General features: G+C 41.8%; 1 protein-coding gene across 7 annotated transcripts; it reads right to left on the minus strand.

The window, feature by feature from the left end:
- Positions 1-3,394: 3,394 nt before the first annotated feature.
- Positions 3,395-13,036, minus strand: tnnt1 (troponin T type 1 (skeletal, slow)). 7 transcript variants are annotated; one of them, XM_071512426.1, is made up of 14 exons: positions 13,011-13,036; positions 12,851-12,864; positions 12,606-12,686; positions 11,320-11,337; positions 8,868-8,888; positions 8,167-8,188; positions 7,964-8,024; positions 6,341-6,457; positions 5,941-6,018; positions 5,217-5,330; positions 4,839-4,948; positions 4,507-4,597; positions 3,789-3,829; positions 3,395-3,645 (listed from the first exon to the last, which is right to left on the minus strand). In XM_071512426.1, exons 1-14 carry the CDS (start codon positions 13,034-13,036, stop codon positions 3,600-3,602), a joined length of 840 nt encoding a protein of 279 aa, XP_071368527.1. In that variant the 3' UTR covers positions 3,395-3,599. The 7 variants fall into 7 exon arrangements, with proteins under 7 accessions (XP_071368527.1, XP_071368528.1, XP_071368530.1 ...); XM_071512427.1 differs by lacking the exon at positions 11,320-11,337 and having other exon boundaries at positions 12,576-12,663; positions 12,858-12,864; XM_071512429.1 differs by lacking the exon at positions 8,868-8,888.
- Between the last annotated feature and the right edge of the window lie 9,668 nt (positions 13,037-22,704).

The following is a 22,704-nucleotide window of genomic DNA, read 5'->3' on the forward strand; positions in this document are numbered from 1 at the left end:
CTTGGGTGTCATGATTGATGACCAACTAACCTTCAAGGAGCATGTGGCTTCTGTTGCTCGGTCATGCCGATTTGCTCTGTACAATATCAGGAAAATCAGACCCTACCTGTCTGAGCATGCAGCACAACTCCTGGTACAGGCTCTTGTAATATCACGCCTTGACTACTGCAACTCCTTACTGGCAGGGCTCCCGGCATGTACGCTCAAACCTCTGCAGATGATCCAGAACGCGACGGCGCGTCTGGTCTTCAACCAGCCCAAAAGAGCACATGTCACTCCACTGTTCATCTCCCTCCACTGGCTCCCAGTTGCTGCCCGCATCAAGTTCAAGTCCTTGATGCTCGCCTACAAAACAATAACCAAAACGGCTCCGACCTACCTGAACTCCCTCATTCAGGTCTACGCTCCCTCCCGCTCACTACGCTCTGCCAAGGAGCGGCGCCTGATGCTGCGACCACAGCAAGGCCCTAAGTCTCTAGCCAGACTCTTCTCTTCTGTGGTTCCCCGGTGGTGGAACGAGTTACCAAACTCCATTCGATCCGCAGAGTCCCTCTCTATCCTTAAGAAAAGGCCCAGCTCTTTAGCCAATACCTTCTCACCTAATGGCCAGGGTAACCAAACACACTCTATGCACTCTATGCACTCTATGCATTGCCTCATAGCACTGCCTTGTAGCACTGCCTCGTAGCACCTATGTCCTGTTGGACCGGAACTTAGCTTTATAGCACTTACTCTCATTGTTCTCTCCTAACTAGAACCTTGCTTGTGTTGTATGAAAATCTCATGTGTATGTCGCTTTGGATAAAAGCATCTGCCAAATGTGAAATTGTAATTGTAATTGTTATATACCGAATACCGAAGTTACCCTTTAACATCGCACAGCACGATATATCCCACTTCCAAACTGCCTCAAACTCTTGTCTCTTTCTTGTCTTCTCTCTGTACGTGTTTACTATGGGAAGGTTTCTCATGTCAGATCTGATAAAGCTCTGAAAATCAGGCCACATTTCCCCCATCGCACTCTCTCTCTGTTATCCTTCCATCTCTCTGTTTATTCCTCCTCATTCATCTGTTCCTCTGTTATCCCTCCAATCAAAATTCCTCTCTGCCTCAGCTTGTGTGGTGCAGCAGGTTGAGAATGCCATGATAAACCTGAAGTCCATCACAAAACAAACACTGAAAGCTAATTTCCCACATATGTCTTTCATGTTTTCTTATGGACCACTGCAGATAATATGCTGTAATTAACATCTGAACTGCTGAACCTGCTGTACAAAAACAACACCCACACAGATACTAAGAGCATCAGCAACCAACAACACAGCAAAACCAAAAAATGCACAACTGAATGAACAAACAGAAAGCCGATGGCAGGATCATCACTATATGTTAAAGCTGCACTAGGCAAGATTTTTATGTAAAAATACATCCGTCTTACCAGCCACTAAAAATAAGAAGTTTAGCTCAGAGGAGTGTGCAGTTTACTTATGTTACAGTACATGATGTCTGGGTAATGAAGTCCTTCAAACTTTAAAGGAACAATTAGTAATATTTTACTGGCTCGTTGCACAATACGACCATAATATATCGGCGGGGGTTTGCAAGTGTTGTTGATCAATGCCAGTAACTCCACTGTTACCTCAATGGCTGCTGAGATTTCAAGCTTTCTAAACAAGCAGTCTGGTCGGAACTTCTTTCAGTTTCATCTTGAAAAAAAGAATGAGGAAGGAGCACTTCTTGGATCAAGTTTGATGTGTTGTGATTTTTAGTTTTTATTTCTTTTATTTCTTGAATATGTTTTTATTGAGACTTGTTACATGTGTTATATGTCTTGTTATATATGTTATGTTTTGTTGTGTGTGGACCCCAGGAAAAGAGTAGCTGCTATGTTAGTGGCAGCTAATGGGGATCCGAATAAACGAATAATAAACAAATAACGAATAATCTGAGGTAGAACACGGCATAAATGGGTGCTCAGTGGTTGGCGGGTACAATACCCACCAACAATATCCCTAGTATAAAATATACTAGGGATATTCCTTGCCAGTCACGTAGAAACATATGAGAAAAAATAAAGGCATGAATTCCCCAAAGAAAAAAACCACAGCACTCATTCATTGTACAGCGACCAATTGCAACAAAGCCTAAAAAGCCTTGTTCTAAAGCCGAAAAGGCCAATGACAAATCTCGCTCCAAAACCCAAGTGAACATTGGTGTAGCATGGGGGCGTATCTATGTTCCCAGGGTCCTATGTTCCCCAGTTCAATATTCTGTTAACACACATTGACCCTCCTTTTGTGTTCGGGTCAAATTTGACCCGTTTCAAGTTAAAATATTTCATAAATATTATCCAGTTTTTTTTATTGGAACAAGGCTTCAAAACAGCTATATAAACACAACAAAACCAATGGTTATCATTTTATTTGATTTTGAAGGTCTCTAACGGTAACCCTAACCCTAGAACTGGGGGACATAGGACCCTGGGAACATAGGACCCATTGTCATGTTCCCATTATGTGCTATATAAATCTGGGAAACATAGGACCCTGGGAACATACGAATGACTCCTGTTTGGGGTTGATGCAACATAGCAAATGTTAGCGTTCATGTTAACTATCTTTCATTTTGGATCTTTCATCTTGTTTGTATCATTAACGTATTGTAACACTTTAAAGTAGCATTGTAACCGAGCTGACTCTAACTCATTAAAGGCTCAGTCCTCTGAAAGTGTCGGATTCAACCTCACAGAATGGAGCGCTGTCTTAAAGTGAGATGCTGAAGTTGAATAATTCCTCCCATAAAACCTAACCTGACCTGACAGCAAGGACACAGCACTCTGAAACTGTTGGATGCACTTTAATAAAGTATTCTTCAAATGCTAACACCAAAGCTATTTAACATCTACAGTATTGTGTAGAGTCCCCAGGAAGAAGGACCAATATCTGAAGCAGGCGTTGATTTTTGTTTTAGCCTAAGTCATGGGGGGACTTTTATTTTGAAAGCTGAGATACACAGCTTTATATCCGATCTTGGGTCATGATCCACATGGTTTAAGCCAGTGGTTCTCAACGTCGGGTCCGGGGACCACCAGGGGTCCTTGACGGGGTTCCAGGGAGTCCCCCAGCAAATTGATGAATTGTTAAACTTCACCATTATTTAATTTACAAGAAGTTAACACAGTTAGAGAATGTAGAAGAATGACTGTTTTGATCATAGTTTCTCTGTTATCTCTCTACCTACAATACAGATAGTCATGGAATTCTGGACAAAATCATATCTGACAATAAAAGTATTCTCAGATTTGGGTCAGAGAGCATGATCTGTATCCTCAACTCCAAAATCCCAACCCGAAGAATCGGCGCGTACTAAGAAATCAAACTGAAAACTGCCACTTGAGTTTTATTATCAATACATATTATCATGAAACATCCGATATTGTTCACTCAGACACACACAGAAAACGGCCACAGAAGTGACTCTGGTACTGGATGAGCGTGGAGAGGAAAAGGCGCGATCCCTCCATCTCCAGCCGTCCACTGCTTCTCTGTTTTTCTTTTTTTTATTTGTTCTCTTCTTTTTTTTTTTCTCCTTGTACGTCTTTACTTCCAGCGGCCGCCCACCTTCCCTTTGCCATGGCCTTTTTTGCTGCGAGAGGGGGGAGAGGAGGTAAGAGAAGGAACGATGGAGGAGATAGGAAGGAAGGAAAATAAAAAATGAAAAAAGAGTGATTATACAGAAAACAGAGGTATGAAGCATATTAAACTGTGTATAAACCTGTAACTACTCACAATTTCTGAGCGTGTGAGATTCTGTTCAGCAACACAATGATCTGCAGGAAGGATACAGAGAGAATTTAGGGAAAATCTGCCTAATGCAGTGGTTCTCAACATGGGGTCCGGGGACCACCAGGGGTCCTTGAGAGGGTTGCAGGGGGTCCCCAGCAAATTGATGAATTGTTAAACTTCATCATTATTTAATTTACAAGAAGTTAACACAATTAGAGAATGTATAAGAATGACTACTTTGATCATAGTTTCTCTGTTATCTCTCTACCTACAATACAGATAGTCATGGAATTCTGGATAAAATCATATCTAACAATAAAAATATTCTCAGGTTTGAGAGACAAAATCTCATCAAACGGGGGTCCGTGGGGGCCTAATGCACCCTCAAAGGATTCTGCCCTGCTGTACCTTCGGTACCAAATTAGCTGTAATCCAAGGAAACTGGTTAGCTAGCTAATGCTGCGTTCATGTAACATCGGATTTACGGTAAATACGAGCTGCCGACTGGGAAAAAACTTTCACGTCAAATTCCTAGTGGTGATTACAAGTAGGATGAATGGGACATTTTTGCGGGCTCCGATTTCTCCCACTTGGTGTCACGAATTGTGGAAGAGTGTTAACACAAGCAGCAAAATTATCGGTTATTTATAAGGCAAAATGGGCACCAATGGGTGACGTCACATGTCATTTTGTCCATTACTTTCTACATCTGTTGTAATACCTCATATTTCTGGTGCTTCATGTGCTCCATGAAGTCAAACTTCTCAGACTCCAGCTGGTAGATGCAGTTCCACATCTCCTGGGCCCGTTGCCTAGACAACACAATGAGGAAAGTTTTAGGGCTTTGAACTTTTTTTTTTTTTTTTTACTTTGGGTGAATGTTATTGTCTATTGGGGCTTGATGAAATTCACTTTATTTATTAAGAGATACGTTCTCTTGTCAGTGCCCTCCTTGAGTCCATCCTCTTTCAAGCTGTCAATGCACAGTTTAATTGCTGTAACGTCATTGGTTAGCTGTCAGGAGAATCTGTAATACGATTGGACGAGACTCACTTGAGTCCGTCCTCCCTCATGTTGTCGATGGCCAGCGGTTGTCGTCTCTCGACAAGAGTCTTCCTCTTGATTTCTCTGCCTGTCAGACGCTTGCCCTTCCTCGACTCAGCCTGGGACGGGACGCGCGCACACACACACACACACACACACACACACACACACACACACACACACACACACACACACACACACACACACACACACAGACAAACATACAGACACACACACATACGCACACAAACCCATCAATAGAACCACCATCACCACCATTATCGTCATCACCAATGCCACCGTCAATGTCATCATGAGAATCATCATCTTCAACATCATCATCATCATCATCATCATCATCACCAACAACAACAATAACAGACTGACCTTGGCCAGGAAGCCTCCAAAGTTGGCTCCCATGCCGGACAGCACCTTCTTCTTCTTGGCGTCATCATCAGCCTTCCTCTTGGCTTCCTCTTCCTCCTTCCTCTGCCGTTCCTCCTGAGGGATGGAGTTGGGGGAAGGGGGGGGGGGGTTATAAGCAAATCATATTTATTTCAGTATCTGCATGATATTAATATTCACTCTCTAAAATGAAAGGCATGAAAAGCTGAAAAAAAGCTGAAAGCTAGATTTCAAAGCTTTGTATGTTGAATGTTTTCATTTCCTGTTACTGGAGGGGGAGATTTTATGTTAATTTTATGTTAATTTTATGTTTATGTTTTGTTGGTGCCTACTTGATAGGGCTTGGGTGGATTTTTATCCATGAATAAATAGACCTGTGGTGTTTTGAGATAACATGACAAAATAGAGAAACCAAATTTTATTTCATTTAATTCATCAAATATGAACATTTTTGATTTGGCCAATTTGTATACGATAATAAGATAATAAAATCATTTAGAAAAAAAAAGAAAAATATTGATGTTTGTTTTTTTGCTGGTTATTTGAGGTCAAATGGGCAAAAAAAAAAAAAAAAGTATATTTTTCATTGCATATTTTAACATTAAGCCTATTTAAGCATCACAGTATGATATCAATCTGCCTGACCGGGAGATTAATGTACATTTGTGTCTGTGTGTGTGTGTGTGTGTGTGTGTGTGTGTGGTACCGCAATCCTGTTCTGTCTGTCCTTCTCCTTCTCTGTCCTGACCCTCTGGATCTCTGCTCTCTCTGAACGACGATGCTCCTGACAGAGGGAGAGAGAGGGGAGGAGAGTGTGGATGAGATGAAGGAGAAAAGATGGAGGGAGTAAAAAATGAAGGAAAGAAGAAAAGAGGGAGGGAAGGAAGGAGGGGCGGGAGGATGAAAGGATGGAAAGGAAGGGAACCAAAGAAGGAATGGAACATGAGAATATATAATATATCGACAAAAACAAATTAAACACAAGTAAAAATCAAGATACCTAAGAAATATGCAATTTTCTCATTCACTTTCCCCACCCAGATTTCTCCAGCCAATCCAGGGATTCAAACCTGTCAATCAAGTATCAAACCAGGAAGTGGACCTACGATTCGGTCCTTGAGGCCGATAAGCTCCTCCTCCTCCTTCTTCCTCTGCTCGAAGTGGACGTCGATCAGAGTCTGGAGCTCCAGCAAGTCCTTCTCCATACGCTTTCTGTGGATGTCCTGGTGGAGGGAGGGAGGGAGGCGGTGAGGGGGGGGGGGGAAGATGGGTAGGGGGCGGGAGCGAGGTAGAGAGGATGGAGGGAATGAAGAGATGAAATAGGAGAGAGGTTGAGATGGAGCGGAAAGGAAGACAAGAAAGAAGAGATTTTGTAGGATTTTTTGCACGCTAGTAGAGAAGGACAGATAGTGTTTCCTGTACAGCACTTTGTTAAAAAACTGTTAAAAGTGCTCTATAGAGTGCTTTCAGGTGACATAACGCTCCATAAACCTCTCAAGCATGACATCATTTCCCGCCCAAATAAGGTATTCCGGATTCCGCCCCCTTTCAGCATAACGTGAAAATGAATAAAGTGACTAAAATGACTGCTTTTAACGCTAATATTGACTATTTTTGCTTCGGGGGTTCCTCTTTTTCTGTATTTCTTTATTTGTTGAGGTGGATTCTGATGGTTCTGAAGCTGAAAAGAAACAAAGGAAAAAATCTCTAGCCATACTTAGCTTAGCATTCCAGCATTTCGTGGCTTTGTGAAGCGACGATAACACAACATCCACATCACGGTTGTTAGCAAAATAGTTTTAAAATTCAGTAAATGTTAAAATATGTAATAACTTCATATGTGATTTCTGCTTACATTATTTCTCTCATTCAGTTTAGATAATCTCAGCTTGTCAGCTAGCTAACCATAGTCTGGTCAGCTAACCATCACTGTCTTATTGTTAACATAGTGGCTAGTAGTTCCATGCTAGCATTAACAATTGGTTGCTTTGCTAAAATAGCCACTTAGCTAGCTAACAGTTTGTTCAGGTTAACTGAGCTGACTCTTCTCAATAGAGCTGCAATGATTAATCGATTAGTTGTCAACTATTAAATTCATCTGCAACTATTTTAATAATCGATTAATCGGTTTGAGTAATTTTTTAAGAAAAATAAGTCAAAATTCTCTGATTCCAGCTTCTTAAATGTGAATATTTTCTGGTTTCTTTCCTCCTCTATGACAGTAAACTGAATATCTTTGGGTTGTGGACAAAACAAGACATTTGAGGACGTCATCTTGGGCTTTGGGAAACACTGATCCACATTTTTCACCATTTTCTGACATTTTATAGACCAAACAACTAATCGATTCATCGAGAAAATAATCAACAGATTAATCGACAATGAAAATAATCGTTAGTTGCAGCCCTACTTCTCAAGCTACAACTCAGAGTGTTTTGGAGTAGAGACTAGGGCTAAAGACAAGACAGTTTACTGTGTCACAGTGAGCTCCATTTGGAAACAAATCTACCTCATCTGGCTATTCACTTTTACTTATAACATTACTGAATTGATCTACACACACATCAAAACAGTGTTTTTCAGGTATCTCTTTTATCTGATTGCTCTTTAGCCAATTCTCCAGTGGAACTCCATGATGCGTCAGCCGTGGTCTCCAGGTGATTTGTGACGCAGCCTCAAAGCCTCTGTGAGTAAACCTAACTTGACTCGATCCCCTTTGTGTAACTTACATCAAAATCCACCCTCTCCCCCTCGGGAATCTTGGGTGGGGCGAGCTGAGGAGCCATGGGTCTGGAGAAAGAGGGGAACACAAAACTTTTAAAAAATGACATGTTAAGATTGAAGAATGACTAGGAGAATCTACCATTTTGGTCCTGGTCAATTAGAGACCACGACAATCAAACATATAAGCAACGAGGAGGAGAGAACGTACTTGGGTTTGGGGCGCTCTTCCTCTGTTAATGAGAGAGAGAAAGAAAGACAAGCAAAAAGAGAAAGAGAATATGGATTATCATATGACCTTTCCCTCAACTGTGTGAAGACGACTGCTTCATCCATCCCTCTTTGGCCGTGAGAGAAAAGGACAAACAAAATCTAAAAGTGGTTAGTAAAGCTATGATCGTGACTGAAAGCACAGCAAGCATGTGATAAACAAATACTAAACTAAGCAGAGTAGGAAGTGGCAATATTCGGTTTAATGTGCAAATGTGACATTAAAAAAACATAAACTTTGTGTAACACTAAACTGAAATAAAAACAGTGTTTGTATCCCCATATTTGAGTCTGTAAAACGTCAGTCTAGTTCCTTCCTTACCAATCCTTGGTTACTCTGGATTTATACACTACTAGATTTTGACCACATTTAGCACCTATAAGGCCATTCCCAAACAATGTCAGAAGGTATGGGTGATTTCAGTCTTTCTTGGAGAATTTGAAGAAATTCCATAATGGTTTTAAGTAGGATTTTCAAGACTAGGTCTATTTTTTTAGGTGTTGGTCTTGGAGGATATTTCATTTAGGAAAGACACTCTTCAAATTTCATCTGAGTTGGCCAATATGGTGCTGAATTCGAGGAGAAAATCTTGTAGTGTGAGTTTTACCCCGATGTAAAACCACACTTCTGCAATTTCTCACCTTCCTCCTGGGCGTCTTGATCTGATGGACCAGCCACATAAAGACAGAATGAAAGATGGAGGGAAGGGAACAAAGGAATCAAAGAATTGGATTAGTGGATGAAAAGGGAAGGGAGGGGCAAGCAAAGGAAGAAAGGAGAAATGGAAGGAAGGAAGGAAGGAAGGCAAAAAGGAAGGAAGGAAAGGAGGGAGAGAGGGAGGGAGACAAAAAGGAAGGAAGGAAGGAGGGAAGGAAGGAAAGGAGAGAGGGAGGAAGGAAGGAAAGGAGGGAGAGGGAGGGAAACAAAAAGGAAGGGTCCTTCCTTCGTTTTTGTTTTCTCACCTTCCTCCTGGTCGTCTTGATCTGATGGACCAGCCACATAAAAATAGAATGAAAGATGGAGGGAGCAAAATACAAAATGGAAGGAAAAGGGAATCAAAGGATTGGATTAGTGGATCAAAAGGAAGTGGGGGGCAAGCAATGGAAGAAAGGAAACAAAATGGATGGAAGGAAGGAAGGAAGGAAGGGAGAGAGGGAGGAAGGAAGGAGGGAAGGAAGGCAAAAGGGAAGGAAAGGGGGAGAGAAATGAAGGAAGGAAGGAAAGGAGAGCAGGAATAAAGTAGAAAAGAAGGAAGGATGTGAGGAAGGAGTGAAGGAAGGAAGATAGGAAAAGTAAGGAGGGTAGAAAAGAAGGAATGATGGATGGAAGGAAAATAGGAAGAAAGTAAGGAGGGTAGGAAGGATGGATTGAAGGAAGGTAGGAAGAAAGGAAGGAGGGTAGGAAGGAAGGAAGGAAGGAAGGAAGGAATCAACACACCAGGAGAATTGGAGGCATATGATTGAAAGAAAGGGGGAAACAAAGTGGAAAGATAAAGGTAGAGAGAATAAAGCAGAGGAGAAGAGGAAAGACATGTGGAATGATTGAAAGGAAAGTTAATATCTGTTGCTGTATAGTCAGCAAGCTTAAAAAAAAACTACCATTTCCCATCATGCAACAAGAGCCACACCATTGACTGGCACTAACGTGTAGCATCCACTGTGGCTGCAGGGAAATGTAGTTTTGTGAAACTCAGAACATTCATTATTACATGATGCACATGTACTTATCTACATGCAGATTGGAGTTCTAGTTATACAAGCTTTTCTCTGAGGCAGAAATAATCTCATTGGTTGAGTTCAACTTCAATGGGTGGAGCCAAAGAGGTAAGGGAGGGGGAAGCTAATATTATGAAGCCTAGCGCTTTTCCTACTAACTGAAAAAATGCTAGTCATACTAAGTTTAGCTAGTTAGCCTAGCTGACTTTCCAAGTTCAAACTAGCCGTACTAGCCTACAAGCTAGTTAGCTAGCCTGCTGACCTTCCAACATCATGAATGAATGAAAAAAAAAGTCCTTTCCATTTCCATTTTTTATTTAGATTTTGACCAGTGTTCCTTCTTTGCCATTGAAATTTCCCAGTTAAAGTAGCTCTGAAAAACTGTGGTTCTTTAGCCCCGCCCATTCAGGTTTAACTCAGCCAATGAGATTATTTCTGCCTCCAGAGCAGCTATGTTTTTAGAACTAAAACTTCCATCTGCTATGTTCATGTGTATAATTATGAATGTCAGCATACAACATACATGTAATTGCAAATGTAGATATGAATAAAATGTATAGCTTTTAAAAGCAAAATATGTTCCATAACAGAACTATTTCTATGATCTTGAATTGGTCAGCCATGACTGTCTGATATCACTGAGTCAAATCCTGAAGCTGCCCCATTGACTATTTGAAACCAACACTGTCAATGCAGTGACAGTACCAGAGATGGTGCCATTGTGCTGTTGGCACATTTCCTGGTTTGTAATGGTTCATTACAATGAAATAAAGCTGATTTGTAAAAGCTCAAACCAGAGCTCAATTCATGTTCATAAAATAAAGAGATTTGTTCCAAAATGATGCATATACTATTTGAAAAAAGTAACTTACCCTTACAAAATTATTGATAGTACAGATTTAAACAAAATTAGGTCTACTTAAGCTCTTGTTTGACAGTGACTCAGAGTGAACCCTCTGTATTTTAGAGATGAAATTACAAAAAACAAACTATTGACTCTTTAAATATTGACTGAAATGACCAAGATCATACCATAGAATATCATATTTGAATTCTGTTTTGAGTGAATTTCCCCTTTAAAAGATTAGAAGCAACAGCGAGCAAAGAGAAAAACAGTGAAATGTCGACAATACTACAACTCTTGATGAATATGTCCGTGGGAATATGCAATGATATTATATATGATTTTATCCTTACATGTGGAAAGGTCTTAAAGAAATACTGTACTGTATGTGCCAGTAATAGCCTACAAATGCAAAACACCATTTAGATTTGGTATTAAAATTGCAATGCAGGTAACTTCATCTGCATTGGGTTTTAACACCAGCAGTAAATGGTGTCTTAAAGTGTGATACATGATGGTGTGCTCTCACCCTACCTTGATAATCTTGCTGCTCTGATACCCCGGGCCAGCACAGTTTCAGCCAATGGGAAAGCAGGATCGAGGGGAAGTTGACAGGTCAGAGTTAGTGCAGCCTCACACATTACTCACACCGTTACGAAGAAGGAAAAGGGGGAACACCGGTGGTCTGTTTGAGAGTTTCTTCAAACAAGACGCAATGGCATTTATGTCTTTTATCAAAAACCTGAACAACGTAATCTCATAAAATTTTGTGAAATGAGCACGAACTCTGAAACGCAGATTAGGTGTTGTGGACACAAATTATGTGAAGAGCACATTGAGGGGGTACTATCTGCAGTGGAAAACCAAAGTGGTACTACCAAAAGTGAGTAGAGTCGAGTCGAGGAGAGTTGAGCCGGTACCATGCGGTGGAAAAGCAGCATAAAACAACTTAAAGTTAGGGCAATGCTTTGGTCATGGTTAAAGAGTAACTAAACACCAAACCTAAATCTGTGGTGAAGCCTGACACCTAGTGGTGTAGGTAATGGTAGGGAACTGAACTGGCCATCTGCTATTGGCTGATCTTTGGTACCAGGTGATGTCACCACCTGTTGTACTCTATTGAAGGTGACATCACCTGGCACCAAAGATTTGGGTTTGGTATAGTTACTCTTTAAATAAGAAAAACTTTAGCTAAAAATCAAAACTTCACTCACAGTAAAGATCTTCCTGCTAGAAGCTGGGAATCAAACCCAGGTTGTCAGAATCGAAGGCGAATTACGCCCATCCACCGCAACGCTATTTCAATGTCCCATTACTAACCCCAAGTCTCCCCACTTGGAGAATTCAACATTGTCATCGGTTCTCCGGAGTTGTTTGCGTCCAGCCCTAGTTGGAGAAAAAAATAGCCCCGCCCCCTCAACCATGACTTTTGGTTTTCAGTGTCAGCTGTTTTCAATGTCAACGCTCCCTCCGCACAATGTCAACTTCTGCCTCCTTCACAAGACCCTTTTGTGGTGGGAAAACGTAATTCTCTCATTTTAAGTGCACGGAGCACATATTCGCATTTTAAGAATTCGTGCTTATTTCACGAAAATCTCAGGGGACCGAACCAGAATCCCTTTAATCGCTGTGGTGGTGCTCACACAGAGACATGTACAAAAGCTCCTTTGTTCCCTATAAATAAATCTTGTTGTCTTACTCCTGTTGGGATAATAAAGTTGACCTATAGCTGAGCTTGCAGAAAACGTGCAGACATGTAAATTCATCGGGCCCGTCTTTGGGAAGTCTACTGTACATGTGGGAGTCTACTCTGTCCTTACCTCCCCCATCCTCCTCCGCCTGCTCGGTCTCCTCCTCCTGCTCAACCTCCGCCTCCGCCTCCACCTCCACCTCCTCAGCCTCTGAGAGAGACAGAGAAAAGAAGAGAGAGAGAGAGAGAGAGAGAGAGAAAAGAAAGACACCAAAACAGGGAGAGAAATAGGACACAAAGTGACCAATGAGATAGAAATTTGAAGTCTCCTTCAGATTCAATGAATAGTTTCATGTCATATGCCACTCAACTTACCCTCTGCCTGCTCCCTACAGAAAGAGGAAAAGGAAGATAAAGAGAAATATGACAGTTAACATTACCACTAAGTTATTAGCTATGCTGTGCATTTACATTGGAATTAACAAGTGAGAAAGGACACCAAATGACAAACAGTGATACATGTAGTTCTACTCACTCGTACTCCTCTTCTACATCTGACATGACTGCAGTAAAGAGAAACAATAATTGATCAAATCAATAAGAAGAGATGATCATTGATAAAGACCTAGAATGCAGCAAACTGAAGTGCAACAAACTTATTAGGACCAGAAGTTTGAACCAGTGAAGTTTGATTCCAACATTTCTAGCACGATTCATGAAGTTTTGGATAAATGAGGCAGTGGGAGCAGTAGAGGCCTAAAGGTTAGAGATGAAGGATTGGGACTGGAAAGTTGCCCGTTCCAATCCCAGGATCAGCTGGGAAAACCTGGCCAGGAAAACTGAATGACTGAAACGTTCCCCTTCCTCAGTACCTACAGCCATGCTCAAGGTGCCCTTGAGCATGGCATGTAACACCCAGCTGCTCCAGTGGAACAGCTCAGTGACCAACCGTTGAAGCCAGCGGTTGTACTGGGCAGCTCCCAGGTGTGAATTTGCATAAGAGTGTGACTACATAAACTTGAAGGCAATTTCAATAGCAAGTAGTGATGGGATGATATATCGATATATCAATATATCGCGATACAAAAATGTGACAATACGTATCGTGGGGCAGAAAAATGAATGGTGATATTAACTAGTAATCACAAATGAAACGCTTGACCATCACAATTTCACAAGCTCTCCATCCAAATTATATTATTGTCACTTTGCAATGACATTTTTAAATTGTTGTTTACATTCTAGCAAACCAATGCCAGAAATAAACCTAATTCTGCACAGACATACTTTATTTACTACATCATGAATTTTGAAGACTGCAATACTGAGAAATTGAAAATGAAATTGAAAATGACTATTAACATAACAAGTAGCAGGAACTTTTGCACTTAGTTTGGGATGCTTGTAAAGTTGGTGATACATAAATGTAAGCTTGTACTTCATAATCATGAATGTAGTATAGGGTAACTCGGTTTACCCAGCTTTTTATATGCAGGAATCACAGTGAATAGTATCAAACTGATGTAAGTTGTATGAAGATAGGGGTTCTCAAAGAAAAAATACTTATATATAATTTTAAATCTAATTTTCTTATATTTAATTTTTTCTGAAAATACAGTATAATTTATTTTTGTTTCTGTTTTGTTTGCCTTATGATGATCACCAATTGGAGGTCATGGTTTTCCCAACATTACTTGACTGGACCTGATTGAAATAGCATGAAACATCAATAATGTGAATATCACATTTGAAGTTATTTTTCCTCACTCTCTAAACTCTGCCTACATCTTAGACCAGTGGTTCTCAACGTGGGGTCCGGGGACCACCAGGGGTCCTTGAGGGGATTCCAGGGGGTCCCCAGCAAATTGATGAATTATGAAACTTTTGATCATAGTTTCACTTCACTCTACCCACAATACAGATATTCATGGAATTCTGGACAAAATCATATCTAACAATAAAAATATTCTCAGATTCGGGTCTGAGAGACAAAATCTCATCACATGGGGGTCCGTGGCCCCTAATGTGGACTACATTAGGGTCCTTGATATGAAAAAGGTTGAGAATCACTGTCTTAGACGATATATCATGTGTTTTTGTGTTGTCTGTACTTAAGTAAGTGAGTGAGTCATCATCACCAAACCACAGGTGGCCACAGTCACTATTTTCCTGTGATTAATCACTTTGGAGATAGAAATATACACACAGACACACCAGCTCAGAGAGAGACAATGCACGCTGGGATGCTTTTGGCTATAAATTGCCTCTCTGAGCTGCCATTGTTCTGACACAAATGCACACACACACACACATACACACACACACACACACACACACACGAGTGGGTGCTGACACCCTCCTGGCAGGGACTCGGCGAGATTGATGGAGCGTCAACAGGTGAGAATGTGACAAGGGGTTAAACGCAGAAAGACGGAGAGAGAGATCGAGTTTCTGTCACTTTCTACAGTTTCCCTCTCTCTCTCTCTCTCTCTCTCTCTCTCTTTATCCTCCTGTTTCTGACAAACTAGATGGGATGATTTAGGAACTGACTGATGAACACAAAGCATCAGAACAAAAGAAAGGGTATAGATACACATTTCCTTGCAAAGGTATTTTGATTTTATATTAAAAGTGTGTTAAAAGATAACTGCTAATTAGACTGTCTAGCTCAGTGGTTCTCAACGTGGGGTCCGGGGACCGCCAGGGGTCCTTGAGGGGGTTCCAGGGGGTCCCCAGCAAATTTGTGAATTGGTAAACTTCAGTATTATTTCATTTACAAGAAGTTAACACCATTAGAGAATGTAGAAGAATGACTGTTTTGATCATAGTTTCTCTGTTATCTCTCTACCTACAATACAGATAGTCATGGAAATCTGGACAAAATCATATCTGACATTAAATAATATTCTCAGATTTGGGTCCGAGAGACAAAATCACAGTGATTCGAGAGAGAAAAATTCTCATGTCAGTCCTTCGTCCATCATCCCTCCATACCCCCCCCCCCCTCCCCCCTCTCCCTCCACTCACTCTCTCTCTCTCCATCTTTCTGTCATCGGGAGCAATTTATAGGGGGTGCTGTCATTGGGGGGGGGGGGGGGGGGGAATTTATAGAGGCGGTAACTGTCATCGGACGTTCCGCCTTCTCTCTCTCTCCTCTCTGTTGTCGTGCCCGGCCGCCCAACCGGACACCGGCCAGGCCTTTCAGTGGCAGATCAATCAGCCCCTCATCTCCCATGCCCTCCCACTGACCCTCTGTCCGTCTGTCCCAACTCTCTGCTTTTGTCCATCATCATATGTAAGTGAATTATATGTCTGTCTCTCCACTCTGTCTCTTCCTCTGTCTGTTTTTTTAACTTGATGCAGTCATGAATTCCAGGTTTCCTACAGTTAAAATGGAGTCAAAATGGAGTCAAAATGGACTTTTCCACATTCATTTCTTCTGATTTGAAGATTTTGGTTGGTGTTGAGTATGATTTGCCCCAAATATCAAGAGTGTGTGAGATGATGTGGCTCTAATACCACAGGAATTGTGTAGGCAAATGTATTTTGGGACGGTAAATAACACTTTTTCATATTTTTCCAAACTTTTTATGCAATTTCCAAACTTATCTCGACCTGGAAGCTAACAAGACCAGACACTCCTGATTCCTTTAGGAAAAAATCCATTTAGTTTAGTTTATTTGTGCGAGAAAGTAAAATATAAAATGTCAATAGAAAGAATGAATTAAGATTGTCGAGTTGAAAAAACCCCATAAGGATTGTGAGATGACAAATGAACTTACAAATAATGAACTTACAAATAAGAATTAAAATGAAATTGACGTACAAATGAAAATGAGTAAAAAATAGGAAAAAGAGTAACAGTAGTTCACACAAAGCATGAAAAAAAAAAAACAGCTAAAAAATAACTATAAAAAACATAAATGACAGAATGAAAACTCCACTTAGAGAAACAAGTGAAATCCCTTTTAAAAGTGTTTTGCCACATGAACAAAAATGAGTGAAATCTAAATATTGAGCCTCATGAATCATTTTTAACCCTTGTATTTACCCAGGCACTTTTCCATTGACACACATTGACTTCACAGGAGCCACTGGGGGTTTAGTGCCTTATTCAAAGGCGGTGAGAGCGCAGCTTTAAAAAGGGAGCGGAAAGGCTCTGTAACCTCAAGGGAGGAAAGGGTAAGGAATATGGACAGAGGGTGAGAGGGAGGAAGGAAAGAATGGATGGATGGAGGGACGGAGGGATGAGAGGTGCGCATTTCGACACCTCCGTCGGGACGGGGCGGGGTGGGACGGACGGGGCGGGGCGGGGTGGGGCCGGGCGGGGCAACGGGAAACCATCCCATTCGGAGCTAAACAGAGAAAGAAAGAACGAGGGGATTTGGGAGAAGAGTCGAGTTACACCCGGATTAGCTGGGGAATTCTGAGGGGTTAATTTTAGTCAAGGGCGATGTGTGTGTGTGTGTGTGTGTGTGTGTGTGTGTGTGTGTGTGTGTGTGTGTGTGCCGTAGAGGAGATCGGGTGAGTCACAATACCTCATTAGCGTTAAAGAGCGCCTATTGTATTCATAGTTTCTAGATAGAACAAGGAGAGAAGGAGATGAGGGTAGAGGAGAGGAGAGGAGAAGAGAGGAGAGGAAACAAGGAGAGAAGAGATGAGGAGAGGAAACAAGGAGAGTAGAGACGAAGAGAAAGGAGGAGAGGAAAGGAGAGGAGGGGAGGAACAAAGAGGAAGATGGGGGATGGAAGGAGAAATAGAAGGACGGGAGGAGAGAATGAGGAAAAAATGGAGAGAAGGAACTAAGAGGAAAGTTTGAGAGGAAAGAGAAGAGGAAGAGGAATACAAAGAAGAGCAGAAATAGAAATGATTACGTGATTTTATCTTACAGCCTTTTGCTAAAAGAAATTCTACAGATCAATAAAATCCCTTCAGAAAATTCATCAAAATTTCAACCTGTTCATAAATGTATTTCGCAAATGTGAACGTTGCTGTTGTTGTGCTGAAGTGCTGCAAGAGGTGATAAATTAAAGTTAATGTTCATAGTTAAAGTGCCAACTCTCCTCTCTTCTAATAGATGCTAATAATCCTATCTGGACCATAGGAAAATGAAATGAAAATGAAAATGAAATGTTTTTGTGTATAACAAATGACAGCTATTATTTTGAGCGAAGGCCTTAAAATCACACAGAATTAGTAATAGTCACCCATAATGTGCTTGACTTCCATGGCAATAATCGTTTTTGTATGAGCATTTGTCTTTTTTTTTTTTTAAAACGTTGGATATCGCATTTTGCAACAAAACTCCTCAAATTGAAGACATTTGGAGGCCAGATATCCAGCGTCCCATTTCGAGCAGTAGTCACTTTACGTCTCTGTAGCAAATGACACTGCAATGGAGTCCAGAGGCATAAGAGAAACCACCTTAAAAAAAAAAGCAAGTGTGTGTGTGTGTGTCAAGTGTGTGTTTGCTTTTCAAATGAGAGCTTATGGCATTAAAGGAGTGGGAGGGATGTGAAAATGTGACACTCACTAAGCTACAAGAGAAAAGACTCATTCATTCATTAACTACAGCGACAACTAGGAACCTCTGTCAGAGGGCAGCGACCTCAACCAGCCACTGTTACTGTACCACACACACACACACACACACACACACACACACATTACCAACTGCATAGATCACATTTGTGCATGCAGACACCTGTTAAGTACCCTCCTCTCTCCTCTTTGAGGGCTAAAGTTAGCTAGCCTGACATCAGAGTGCTAGCATGTGTGTATATGTGGTTATCAAAGAGCAACGGGGGTTAAGGAACAATGTGAAGGGTGGCATGCTCACACATAAGCACACACACCCCTAACTAGCTGTCAGGCACGGCCGGTTCACAGCTAGATCTAAAGGGAGTCATTCCTATGTTCCCAGGGTCCTATGTTCCCAGGGTCCTATGCTCCCCAGATTTATATGGCACATAATGGGAACATGACAAAGGGTCCTATGTTCCCAGAGTCCTATGTTCCCCAGTTCTACATATGTTTTCTCCCAGGGTCCTAAGTTCCCCAGCTCTATATAGCACATAATGGGTCATAACTACTGAATCCACACCTGAACTGGATCAAAACACCAAAAATACCATATCATATGTGCCATTTTCTGGATGCTGTTATCCAAAGTGCCTTTCAGTACTAAGAATATACATTTCATTTTTGGCAGTGTTAGCGACATGCTATAAAGGACCACAATGCACATAAATATAAATATACAGTATGTCCACCTACAAAGATACACAGGGTGGCCATGGTTTTCTAAATGTGTGAAAGTACAAACACACCAGTGTCACACACTGCAGATGCAGATGGAAGCGGGTAAGAGGTTCGCTCAAGCTGGACGCTCGTCTGTCTCACTTAAAGGAATAGTTCACCCAAAAATGAAAATCCTGTCATCATCTCCTCACCCTCATGCCAACAACACAGGTGAAATTTGTTAGTCCATATAACACACAGGGAGGCTGCCAGCACAACTTGGTAGCAGCCTTCTCCAAAACAACTGAAGTCAATGGGGACCTGTTCTTTAGAGTTCCAAAACAAAAATCAGCTGTAGTTAAGATTTGCACTAAATGATGGTGTAAATATACTGTAGGTCTTTTTGGAACTCTGAAGAACTGGTCCCCACTGACTTCAGTTGTTTTGGAGAAGGCTGCTATGGAGTTGTGCTGGAAACCTCCCTGTGTGTTATATGGACAAACTTCACCTGTGTTTCAACTGGCATGAGGGGGAGGAGATGATGACAGAATTTTCATTTTTGGGGTGAACTATTCCTTTAAGCGCCACGAAAAGTAAAAGTAAGCACAGATAGATAGATGGGAATGGCATATGACATTTTGGCTCGGTTTAAGCACATGATGCTGGTAATATAGAAACTGTGGTGTAAAATACTAGAAACTCTTGCTTTTTCCCCCTTGAAATACACTGACACAGTTGAATCCAGCTCTCTTGCTGATCTGATGTTCCCCTGTTAAATCCACTTCAGTCATGAAGGGAGGGAGGGAGGCAGCGTAAAGAAGGATTGTGCAACTGAATATCAGGAAAGCCCTCTTCCTATCAGCTTTCAGTAAGAAAAATGACCATTTTGAGATTATCCTTGCTGTCATCCTGCGAGAACCAAAACCTTGAGAACTCAGAAAGAAAGAGAGACAAAATGGCAGAGAGACAAACGTACCTGTATGAAGGTGGGGGTTTTACCGGCTGAGAGAAAGAAAGACAGACAGACAGACAGACAGATAGACAGACAGAGGGATAGAGAGACAGGCAAGAGAATGGCAATAGAAGAGGGAGACAATGGCAGTTTTATACAGGGAGGGGGGCCGGCACCGTGTTGGTGTGTGTTGTATGTGTGTATGCATGCTGTGAGAATTACTGAGTGTTGGAGTGTGCACTACAAGAATAACTGTGAGTCTGTGTGTGCACAAATGTGCAGATTTGTGTGTGTGTGTGTGTGTGTGTGTGTGTGTGTGTGTGTGTCCAGGGCAGGGGGCCACAGGCGGATTAAGCGGAGGCAGAAAGACGAGCACCTCGCAGGATTAGGGAGAACGGAGGGGCTGACCTCACCGGACAAATGGAGGGGTGCAAACAGGGCAGGTGGAGAGGGGGATGACAAAGGGAAGAGGGAGGGTGTGACAGATAGATGGAGAGAGAGACAGAGAGAGAGAGAGAGATGGCAGACGAGAGCCTGAGAGATAGAGAAGAGGCAGTTGGTAAAGAGAGACGGAGAGACACGACCGTTTCTTTTTTCGCATTCGTTCATTCATAGCTGCAGATCACAGTAAAGATAGACAGTAAAATGAACGAGTGAAAGAAAGAGTGAGAGAAAATCAAACGAGAAGAGAGAGAAATAGAGGCAGAGAGAGCGAGAGGGAGGGGCAGAGAGAGCTGGAAAAGTAAGACAGCGGCGGGACAGTGAAAGAAGAGATGAATAACCACAGCAGGAAAGAGGAAGGTGAGTGAGGAAGAGGAAGCGGCAGAGGTATACAGGCTGATAGACTGAGAGAGAGAATGAGAGAGAGTGGAAAAAGGTGGAGGATGATCACCAACCACAAGGGAAGGGGGGAAGAGAGAGAAAAGGATGGACAGAGAAAGGGGAAAAAATGAAACAGGTATGGTGAGCAACCACAGAGAGGGAGAAGAGAGAGGGAATGGATGCTCAGCAACAGTAGGAAAAGAGAGATAAAAGAGGAGCGAGGGAGGGAGGAGACTGCAGACAGGCAGACAGAGGGATGAGCTGAGCAGATCCAGAAATAGAGGAGTGACAGCTTTATTCAGTTTCTTTTTCCGTGAAAGGGGAGGTTTCCATTTCACAGAGAGATCCCCATGTAGACAGAGAGAAGCCACAGAAAAATCCTCTGCGACTAAATGGGACTACAGTAGTTTAGGCTGCAATAAATCCTGTTCATTGATTGGAGTGAGGGTCTTAACTTAGGTCTGTTGTGGAAGTCATTGTGCTGTTCATGGCTACACCAAAGAGTTCCACCAAACCCAAACCTGTCTGACACAAACCCAACCATCTGCTACTGGCTGGTCTTTGTGCCAGGGGATGTCACTACCCGTTGTACTCTATAAAACAGTGATTCTCAACCTTTTTCATAGCAAGGACCCATAACTTAGCACACTATAGGGTCACGGACCCCTATTTGATGAGATTTTGTCTCTCTGACCCAAATCTGAGAATATTTTTATGGTTAGATATGATTTTGTCCAGAATTCCATGAAACTATGATCAAAACAGTCATTCTTCTACATTCTCTAATTGTGTTAACTTCTTGTAAATTAAATAATGGTGAAGTTTAACAATTCATCAATTTGCTGGGGACCCCCCTCAAGGACCCCTGGTGGTCCCCGGACCATGTTGACAACCACTGACCTACAGTATGTACTATTTGCGGTAGCCTACCACTGTACCATACAGGTATACCATGGTGGTACAGTGGAATGGTTTTTTGGTTACAACCATGATAGTACAGTACCCTGGTATATCATGGTTTTACCATGGCGTTGTACTATAAAAGGTAGTTTTGATAGTATTACCATGGAACTTTTTTGTATGGGCTAGTTGCCTGCACTGGAAAACCAGCACCGCAGCCAGTCTGCTAGGCTATTTTCTTGGTGTTTACAATTCCTAGCTCCAACCATCTCTACAAGCTCGGAATTCACTAAATTGCTGTTGCTTTCTTCAAAAGTGTTAACAATGGGAGTGTATCTATGTTCCCAGGGTCCTATGTTCCCCAGATTTATAAGGCACATAATGGGAACATGACAAAGGGTCCTATGTTTCCAGGGTCCTATGTTTCCCAGTTCTACAGATGTGCTCTCTCAGGGTCCTATGTTCCCAGGGTCCTATGTTTAACGCGAACCCTAACCCTAACCCTAACCCCTAACTAACCATATTAAGCAAATACAGAGGTGGGGAACATCTTTTTCAGGTTGCCATTATGTGCCATATAGAGCTGGGGAACATAGGACCCTGGTAACATAGGACCTTGGGAATAGGATCTTGGGAACATAGGACCCTGGGAGAGCACATATGTAGAACTGGGGAACATAGGACCCTGGGAACATAGGAATGACTCCCTAACAATAACATGGGGACGAAACATCTCTGGTTCGAGATTCGAGAAATTAGATTCCGTTAGTTACTAACCAAAAAAGCCTCGTTCTGTCTAAAAAGCTCTCAGACAAAGAAAGAGGAGAAACTAGTAGCAACATTAGGCTAGCTTTTACTAGATGGAGAGCTCTAAGATAAGCTAGCCCAGCTGTTTATAGCAGTGTGTTTGGCTAATTAAGGTCTCCATCACTAGCTAACATTCCCCAGATCAGTGAAGTTAGCTAGCAAGGTGCGACAGACAGATTTAGGTAATTTTGGCATCCGTGTTTTGAAGCAGATAGTATTAAACTCATTAGTGATACAAAAGAAAAATAATTTGTTATCCTTAAAGCCAATGTACAGCCAACAATGTACATTATCTTGCTTAGAATAGGCTAATCATTTGACATGATTGCGCAAAAAAGAATAAAGGTGGCTAAGGTGATGGGGGGGTGATCTCTTTGACAGACTTCTTTCAGACTTTTCCAGGACCCGCAAACACCCTGTTTTAACCTGGATGGAATGCCAGATACTGTATTTCCTCTAATATTGGTCCGGGCCTTTATTTACCTCTGCAGAGGGTACCAGGCCTTTA

The sequence above is a fragment of the Centroberyx affinis genome, unplaced genomic scaffold (assembly GCF_046629955.1).
Source record: "Centroberyx affinis isolate AG114_WGS23_722 - 3 ecotype Tasmania unplaced genomic scaffold, CSIRO-AGI_Caff_v1 ptg006282l_1, whole genome shotgun sequence".
Lineage (NCBI taxonomy): Eukaryota > Metazoa > Chordata > Actinopteri > Beryciformes > Berycidae > Centroberyx > Centroberyx affinis.